Source organism: Eutrigla gurnardus, assembly GCF_963514095.1.
Source record: "Eutrigla gurnardus genome assembly, chromosome: 6".
NCBI lineage: Eukaryota > Metazoa > Chordata > Actinopteri > Perciformes > Triglidae > Eutrigla > Eutrigla gurnardus.
Window position 1 is genome coordinate 23343248 of NC_139920.1, and position 10215 is coordinate 23353462.

Genomic DNA, 10215 nt, shown 5'->3' on the forward strand with positions numbered 1-10215 from the left:
CCAACAAAAACCCTTTTAACCAAACGAAACCAGCCCAAACCCTTTAACCCTAACCAACCCTAACCTTTTAACCCTAACCCACCCTAACTCTTTTAAACCTAACCTACCCTAACATGTTGACCCTAACCAACCCAAACCCTTTAACCCTTACCAACCCTAAACTTTTAACCCTAACCCACCCTAACTCTTTTAAACCTAACCAACCCTAACATGTTGACCCTAACCAACCCAAACCCTTTAACCCTTACCAACCCTAAACTTTTAACCCTAACCCACCCTAACTCTTTTAAACCTAACCAACCCTAACACTTTAACCCTAACCAACCCTAACCGTTTAACCCCAACCAACCCTAACCCTTTAACCCTAACCCTTTTAACCCTAATCAATATAATCCTATTATATTAGAATTGAAAACTTAACCCTGAACGGATGATGAGGGGTGATTAACTATGCGGAATTGTGGAAGGCTATTAATCATTTGACTAAAATGAGTGAATACTTAGATAAGCAGTGACGGCAGTGATTTCCTCCTCACAATGCTCTCAACATTGCCGCAGCTGATCTGGTGGCAAGCAGCTAACAGTGCTAACAGTGAAAACAGTGAAAACAAAGCTCACAGAGTTAACATTGTTAACCTGAAGGTGAACGGGGAACCGAGAGTTGCCGGGAAATGAGGAAAAGTTTATCCAGCATTCATGTAGCGTTAGCATGCTAATCCACCATCCAGCAGCCAAAGTGAACTGCAGTCTGGCCGCATGCGGACAACATGCTTAGACTGCAGGATAGAGCTCCGCCCCCACTGCTGAGCACCGTGCACTTGTTTATTCAACATTTTTTTAATATTGAAGGTGTTGTGTGTCCAAATCACACCAAACAGATGGACAGACAGAGATTCCTTAAACATAGACGAGTGTAACAAGTGGATGAGTCAGTGAAAGTAGTGCCATTGCTGTGTGTCACAGAAGTAAGGATTATGTGACTTGCTGGAGAGCTACATGTTGTTGGTTATGAGTAACAGTTGCCTTTTCATAACTTTTTATGTTTTTTTTTTTTCATAAAGCAAAGGGAGTGGCACATGTTTAGGTTAGTTGATTTAGTTGCCATTAAGACGTGATTACCACATTCATACCACAGCAGCCCCAACGCTCATTTTGCTTTGCTCCAGCAGCTTTTATTTAATAGCAATCGGGGTTTGGCAGAAAATAATAGCCATGAAAATCCCTCTGGCGTCTGCTGAATCACAATTAGGAATCACGACGATCAATAAGCACAATGGCCTCCAGTTAAAATCCCACATTATTGGTAGCATCTGTCGAAAGGAATGAAAGATAATGAGAATCAACATGCCCCAGGGCAAGGCACATTACCCCAAAGCTGCTTACAGGTAGAGGACAGATACATGGAACAGGGTGATGTGTGAAACTGTGTTAAAGAGGGCAAAGCGTTGGCAAAAATAGAGCATGTTCAGTAAACATTTTCTGAATGAATAAATGCACCTCTAATCTGCCTTTTACACACATGCAGTCATTTTCCTTACACAATCATTTATGGTAACACTGCAATATTTTCATATCAGCAAATGCCTAGATTGCTACATACTGTTGCTGATTGATATAACACAATAGGGTTGCTCTGTTCACAAGAGCTTTTGAGTCTGTTGTTGTAGTGTCTGGTTGCTCTTTCTTTGGGAAAACTTCTATGCCCAGTAATTCTACTTATTCCTGGGCATAAGAGAATGAATGGAGGAATGACTGGGTAGTTGGTATGAGTGATGATAATCACCGAAGCAGAGCAGGAGCAGAAAGAAAATAATGCCGGGAACTAAAACTCTGAAATACACGACTCTAATAGCGTAATCAAAGAAACATTATGTCTTGGAGAAGTGCAAAAGCAACAACCAATGATGTTGTGAGACTAAATGAAGGAAATATTATGACTGGGAGACTTTTGCACATACCGGTAGATGCTTTTCCCTTAATAATAATAAAAACATATAAATAAACATCCAAATGATTCCAAATGTTACCTTTGGTGCTCAGTTCAATACAAATCCAACACATTCTCTAGATGCAAGCATTTTGAGGCTGGTACAACACCGATAGTAAGACGACTCTGATACATAAAATCAGAAATGTATTTAAATTATATCATCACATGCATGCCTGTTCTGCTCTGTGCAGACTTATTGGGATTGTCCTATGCTCTTGATGTGCTGTGATTATTATGAACTATTGATCCAGTAAACATGTGACTATGAAGAGAATCCACTTTTTCGGCACAGCAAATACTGCCACTCTGTGTTCCAAAGCAGACAGTGCTGCCTGAAACTGCAGCTCTGCTCTGCTCCAGAGGCATTCCACACTGCAAAAAGTATCCGTTTTTACTGACTTTTTATTATATATTTAACAAAGCCAATCCTGCCCGGGTTATTGAGTTCAGTTGAAGTTATTTTAATGTTCTGTCATTCTCTTGAAACCGATTAAGTTATTTGGTAACTGTAATTCATTTTAATATGTACAGTTGATCAAGCATCCCTGCATTCATGAATCAAGCTTTAAACAAATGATTATCCCATTGCATCTGAAATGAAGAGAAAAATCAACGTACAGTACACACATTGAACTACACTGTAATATTAAATACCATTGAATGTCATCAGGCAATTAAGGATTAATGTCAGGCGCAACACTGTATTAGAAGATGCTTGTAGCTTGTTGGTTCTACTGTGGTAATAAACATCTTTACTCCCACTTAAGTGTTTTCTTCACTATACATAGATATATTTTGGAAAATGTCCTTATAACTCAAAGAACCCCTTCTGATGCCATAAAAAAAATATTTTAAACACTAATGGGATCTTATGCCTTTTGCAGTAGTTAAACCTTTTTCAGAGATAATGTAAAGTAGTTCAAGAAAGGTGTTAATGCCACCAGGCTTTATTGTGCAGCAATGACTGTAGAAATATAGCAAATTGATCATTTAAAACTTCTGGATTGACACTAATTATTATCAATAAAGGGTTCAGTTGTCTATGTTTCTGTATGCAACTATAACATAGTTACTAAAACCTGATATAATTAGGTTATTAACCAAGGGAGTCTCAATCAAGGTCCTTTTTGAGTGTGGGCAGGTGGCAGTCTGGACACACACACACACACACACACACACACACACACACACACACACACACACACACACACATATGATGGTTGGTTGTCTAGCCTCAACACGTCTGTTTGGTTCTGTGGTTCCACTATGAGTGCCTCGTGTGATGTGACAGGTCTGCATGAAACCCAGATATCTCCAGAATCCACAACACGAATCCACAAATGACATACGGAATAATTCGATTTTGCGCACGTCATTCCCGTAGAGACGCATTGAGGATTCCTTTATAATGACTCTCCCTCCTTAACGGGAATCATTTCTGTTGTATGAACCTTCAGATCCACTTCAATTTGAATTTGCCATGGTGGTAGATGCCATCGCTCAGCATAAAGTTTCCATTAACCACTGCGCGCAGATGCTTAAATCTGAACCACGATCTGTTTCTTTGAATCCCATGACAATCGCATTTATTATAAATGAATTGGGCTGCAATGAGGCAAGGGCATATATCTGCGTATTTCGAATGTGATTTCACTTGTTTAAAATGTTAAATGAGATGGATTCTCTCATTCCCACGTGTCACTGTAAAGAGATTCTGTCCTCCGCAGTCTCACAGTAGAATGTTTGACTTAGCGGCTGGCATCTTTTGAGTTATTTCTTTGCCAAAGTCGCTCTTCAGTTCTTGACGCGCAGCCTTTGAAATTACCTTCGGTTTCAGCCTGGGCATCTCAGCCCAGAGGTCTAAAAGTAAAAAAAAGAAAAAAGAAAAGAAAATTGACATTTTGAAAGCTCATAGCCTATCTCATTTCCCCCGAAGCACAGATGACCGGAGCTTTTATCATTGAGACAAATTAAACCCAAGTATGACGTGCTAAGAGGCAGGTAGAGAAAACAGGGAGTTGGCGAGGAAGGAGGACCATTACGCAGGTTATCATGACATCACCACGGGCTGGCTATAAAGCAGCGAGGGACCAATACACAGAGTTAGAGGAGCACTTGAGCAGCTTTGGAGTAAAGGACGGACAGAAGCCTCTTATGTTCAACAGCTGATTGGCTGCTGCTACCGTCCCTCTTTCTGAACTGAACTTCAGCCCAGAGGAATCCCTTAAAAGAATACCAAGACTTGTCAAAATGAACTTGTCGTACTTGGTAGCGTGTGGACTTATGGTCACCCTGCTTTCAGTAAGGATGGGGGCGAAACCTTTATCTCAGGCGCAACAGAAGGTAAGACCAACTTCTATTCGAATTGCTGATAACTAAAGCAGTATATATATATATATATATATACAGCCGTTGGGAGCTGCTTCAGGAGTGAACAGCTGTTTTGTGGTCCAGACGCTCAAAACTGTTGTTTTTACGCATCATATTTCATCATTTCAGTCATGCTTAGCAATTCAGCCAGAGCATTTTTTTTTCCAATCCCTGAATCTGAAACATCATACAATGTGTGTTATATCACTTTATTCTACACAGAGACAGCATTTCAGATTCAATCATGTGGACAATTTTTGCGTTTTAGCGCCAAATAAAGTAATTTGACAAGAGCTCCAAAGCGGGTTTTTGGCGAAAACCATTCAAATTTAAAATGGTTTGGAATCAGTCTAACACGCTACTTTACACTATTTATTATCAACTTATGATGTATTTGTTTCTAATTGTTGGCCAAAATTACACTTAAACACATGTAAGTGTTTTGTGCGTAAAATCAACATTACGCAGATAATTCGCCTGTAGAAGAACACTGAGACTTCAGGTATCGTTTTTTTAAAATAAAAGTGTTAGTTATTGACGTAGATGGCTAGAATGTAGCCGGAGGTTGATGCCACAGCGTGCGATCGCTCCTCTGAGCGAGGGACACCTGTCTTATGATCCTGATCTGAGGGTGACAGCGATGTCAGAGCTGAACTGTCACAGAGTCGCCTATAAGTTAGAGTAGAGCCCTCAAAAGAAATAAACTACTCTAAGGGTGTCTTGGAGGTTTGACTTGAATAACTGCAGCGTCTTGTGGTTATTCTAACGTTGTGTTTTTGGTTAGACACCTCCAGTACCCAACGCAGTTAATCCTAAACCGCGCGTAAACGCTTGGAAAAGTGATTACATTTTATTGGCCAATGCACAGTGTGTTTGAAAGAGCTAAAACGCGCAACTGTCGGCATGCTGAAGGAGGCATTAAACATGTATTTCAATTGTATCCAAAGTTATCTTTGCGCAACGCGGTGGATGAAGGTAGACGTCGTTTATATATGTCTTCAATCTGTGTTCCAGTCTCTTAGAAGTCTGCTGGGCGAGGAGCTGGCGGAGTTTCTGGAGTCGGAGGAGAGGGAGAGGCGGCTAGACGCTGTGCGCTCCCGGATACGGTTACTGCGAGATTTACGCATGGACACCCGGGCCAGAGGGATGTGGGCTCGTCTCCTTAACGACCAACCAGCGCCGAGGAGACACAAAACGGGGAACAAGAAAGGGGGTTCCACGTCGCGGAGTGGCTGCTTCGGACACAAGATGGACAGGATAGGAACCATCAGCGGGATGGGTTGCTAGGGCTGGAGCGGCGCTGCGATCGTGAGTTTTTTTTTCTTCACACTTAGATTCACTGTAATCTGACATACTGATGTTATAAACAGACGGACAAAGGGAAGATATTATTTGTACAAAGAGAAAAAGGGATGTGGGAGTAGAAAAAGAAACAACAAGGAGGAGAAAAACAATCCTGAGTCCTGCTTATGGAAGGATTGTGGAAACAGGTGGAACAGAGATGGATAATACATGGAGGACAGGATGAAGGAAAGCACACATATTCATTTAGTCTTTTATCAATTGCTCCAGAAAGGACATAGTGAATGGAGAGAGGGAAGGAAAGGGAAGAGAGAAAAGAAAAGATGTTCAAGTCTGTTTGGTGGTTGTCTCAGCACAGTTTGTGTTGATGCACAGTTTAATAATAAATCAAGTCTGAGTGGCAGAAATAGTGAGTGATGAGCATGCTTGTATTCTCACAGTCCGGGCCAACTGTCAGCTTGATGTAATATAAAGAACATGAAGCACAACATATTCCGTAACCACGTCATTAAACTCAGCTGCCCGGCAGACTTTTCGTTGTGAAAATAGCTGAGGCTTGAGATAATATTAGGAGAACATGATTATACTGATAATATCACAAACCCTTGGCCCGTAGTAGCAGTGTTCCCTCCCTGGACAGGAAACCCTTTAAGAAAGTAGGAAATCCCACTTAAAGAGATGTGAACTGATGTATGGGAAGCAATCCAGTTGGCACTTGGATTCCTGTATCCATGCTCATCATCATCATCATCATCATCAGGATCCCATCTGCTTCATGTAGAAAGCAAGCATATATAATAATTGAAGAGAAAAAGAAAGAAAGAAGAGAGCCAGAGGTGGAGGAGGAGGGAGATGGGCTAAGCACACACATTAAAAACGCAGCACCTTGTGGTAGCCGAGATCTTTCTGGGAAAGCCATTCTCTTTACCCGAGTGTTTTTAACAAAAACAACAAAGGGGGATGTGGTGAGTGAGGAAATGAGGAAGCTAGGTGACGCACAATTAGGCTTGAGGCCTTTTTGTGGTTGTGGCAAACTGTGAAATCTTGATGGGGGGAGTTTGAGTTTGTGACTAACTTAAGTGTGTGTTTCTCGTGAACCGACATTCATCTTTCCTCCCGTTCGCTGCAGGTTACTGTTAATGTGGAACTCTGTGTTGTGTTCATCCAGGGGAACCATTAAAGCATAAAACCTATACGCTGATGTATACACGGTCGATAAAAAGTTACTGGGAAAATGAGCTTGTGTGAATTTAGTCGTGTGTCGAAGCTCATTCTAACCTTTCTTCTCCTGTTTCCTCTCTTTCTCCAGATATCCAGACGAAGGGTTGGATAACAAAAATTCAGTTTGTTCTCACCTGAGGGGGAAAAAAAGGAAAACTCACGAAGTGACAGATTTTCATGATGAAAATCAACACGACCAGCATAAACAAAGACTGGGATGACAATGCTACGAAACCCTCATATATATATATATATATATATATATATATATATATATATATATATATATATATATATATATATATATATTATGCAGGTATATATACATATGTGTATACCATACAAATGGTCAACAGATGCATACTACAAGATGGCGGACAATGGTGTAAAAACTACAAACCGCAAAGCTGTATATTGTTGCTGCTGCTGCTGCTGCTGCTGTACATTCATGTACTTCATCTTCCCCTGCATAAATGTATTTATGTTTAAAAAAAACTATTTATATGTTTATAAAAAGAGATATTTATAAATATGAGTTTTATTTATGTAACATTTTGAAAATGGATGCAAACTGCAGGTCAATTCTGTTTGTAACTTTTTCCTTTTGTCTCAAATAGTTGTAAATGTTTTCAAAGATGATAAAAAGAACATTCCATGTGCACTTACATGTATCCTCTCGGGGTTTTATGTTCCAACTAAGTCAGTAAGTTCTAGTCGCTGAACATCTTCTGGTGAAAATACTGGTATCTTGGATATGGCTTGTGTCAAGGAAAAATCATCAATCATTTCTATGCAGATGAGATTTTGAGAAGGTTTCAGGAGCAGCGAGTGTAAGAAGATGTTCTCCACCAGTAGGGGTCAGTGTTTTACAGTTGCTGCAAATTAAATGTCTCAGCTTCTTCAATCAACATACCGAACTATACAAACAACAAGTTGAAAATAAATTGGGTACTGAGGTAAATACAGAGAAAAGAAATGGAATGTACCATTGTACCATTACATTGTATTCACACTGTGACCTACAGTGTGAATACAATGCCATGTAGAATGAGAACACTGATAAGGTTTAATCACTAATTATAGGAAAGTCCATAGGCCAAATCCTCAAAAGCAGTTGAGTTCAACGTATGTGTTATAATGTTATTTGAAGAACAATATGGTTAGATTCCTCATCACTGCTTATTGATAGTGAGTTAGGTAGTTGTTGTAAACAACTTAATAAGAATAAGTTAATAAGAAACTCATGGTTAATATACGCCTGCTGATTTACCAAAGTGAAAATGCATAAAAAGGAAAACAGTATACGAAAAGGACATAAATATGTGAGATATTCAAAAACAAACAATCAACCCAAGAACATTAGATGGAAACATATAAAGGCAAGTCCATAAAAGTGCATGAGAAAAAAGGTGACAAACTCGGGTGTTGAATGTGTTTTACAGTGTTGCAACTGGTCACCTGTAGGCCTGAAAACTGGAGTAAGTACTCAAATTTAAAGGACCCTACCATACTTGTTTCTATGGTAAAGTAATATATACTTCAAATTGATACATGATAGCTGCTGAAGGCAAAATAAGTTCTCGACTTAACATTGATGTCTTGCACTATACTGCAGTGGACACGTGTTGCACCCACACAAGACCCCTATAATTTATCAATATATGGAAAATATTGCATTCGTATCAGCGTGTCTCAATTGAGCGAATGTCTGATATGTAATATTTTAACAGCAGTTTGACAATTTGACGGTTTGTCAGTATATGTATATGTTATAACATAGGCATGAGCAAACACATGCAGAATCAATTGAAAAGAACAAAAGATAATATTGCGCTTGATGGCAATAGCTTTGCACTGAAAGGCACAAACACTGATTCAGGTTCTATTCTGAACAGCCGCCACTGTTTCAATCTCAATGATCCTCATATATTCAACTTTTGGAGTTCAACTTCTGACTGGACTGCCATCCAATTTAGTTGCATCGAAGGCCAGCGTGAAAAGAAAAATAATATTGTGTGACTATGCAAATCCCAGAGTTTCATAGAAACTATCAAATCAGTTGCTCTAAATGGTTGCACAACAGTCGGGCTATATGGAGAATACTTTATGAGATTAATTTTTCTCCATGGCTTTAACTCAGTCCCATCATAATATCCCCATATTTCAAGTTGACAATACAAAAAACAAACATTAATAGGATGAAACTGAATGTCTTCATCCATTGACAAACCTTTCTGTTGAGGTTTTCATGCTAAAACTTAAGCCCCCTTTTCCCAATGTTTATCACAATAACACTGCCATGCACTCTTATCTCCTTGACAACCGGCCACATTTCGGTAAATGCCTATCAATGCTTTACGTTATTCTGAATGATGCTTTTGAAGCATTTTGGGACTGAATTGTTGTATAAAATATTATACAGTTCTTTGTGAAGTATGAACACATATCAACGTCACAGTTAGAGTTGGTGAGGATTTTCTTAATAACGCAACAACCGAATTGAATTGAATCCATCGCTGCAGAGCACAGGCTAACAGTTGCAAGAGAATAGCTTTGTTGATTCTGTGAATTCATCATTGAAAAACGTGGGAAGGTGACAGGTCTCTGAAATCAGATGTCGTGTTCAATGTCTGGGTGGAATACACAAAATACACTTTCACTTATCACACACACGGGCTGGAAAGTGTCAGAGAGCTGCGTATATTACTAGACAGGTAAGGTGACAGCCAGGTTTTAAGGTTTTCTAAGCTTGTGATCCGACTAACTAGAGTCAGGATCATGTGATCTGTTAAGTGTTTTGTAGACTTGAAAATAAGTCAAGAATTCATGGCATCTACTATAAAGAAAGGCATTTACCTGCCAAAAATGTAAGTAAAGAGTTCAAATGAGTTTCCAGTTTAAAAAAAAAGAAGATAATGAATTAACCTAATGTAATAAAATAAAAATTAAATAAAAATTAAAACACCTTTTTTCACTTTGACACTCCAGTAATGAACAGGGGGATTAAGGTGATTGGAATTGAATGGGTTTCTCTACCCACTGCTCTGTAAAATAAGTGAGGGATGTAAAATGCAATGCTGCCTCTGTGTGGTGTTGAGGGTTAATTACTCAAATGTGCCGTGGGTGTCCCCTGGGAATTAGTTGTATAGATTACACCCACACACATACATATCAGGGAAATTTGAACATCTTCACTTCCATGACACCATGTGGGGTTTTCTCAACTGGGCGTGCTTTAATGTATTTCCTGTCTTTGGGCCACAGACAGGAAATACATACAGTTTATTGTTTTGAATCAATGATCAAACAACATATTAAGATCTTTTGCTGGG

General features: G+C 39.3%; 1 protein-coding gene across 1 annotated transcript; it reads left to right on the top strand.

Annotated features, from left to right (window-relative positions):
* The first annotated feature begins 4086 nt into the window (after positions 1 to 4086).
* nppc (natriuretic peptide C) lies at positions 4087 to 7550 on the top strand. Its single transcript, XM_084011181.1, has 3 exons — positions 4087 to 4333; positions 5375 to 5668; positions 6972 to 7550. Exons 1-2 carry the CDS (start codon positions 4241 to 4243, stop codon positions 5645 to 5647), a joined length of 366 nt encoding a protein of 121 aa, XP_083867307.1. The 5' UTR covers positions 4087 to 4240; the 3' UTR covers positions 5648 to 5668; positions 6972 to 7550.
* The last annotated feature ends 2665 nt before the right edge of the window (positions 7551 to 10215 follow it).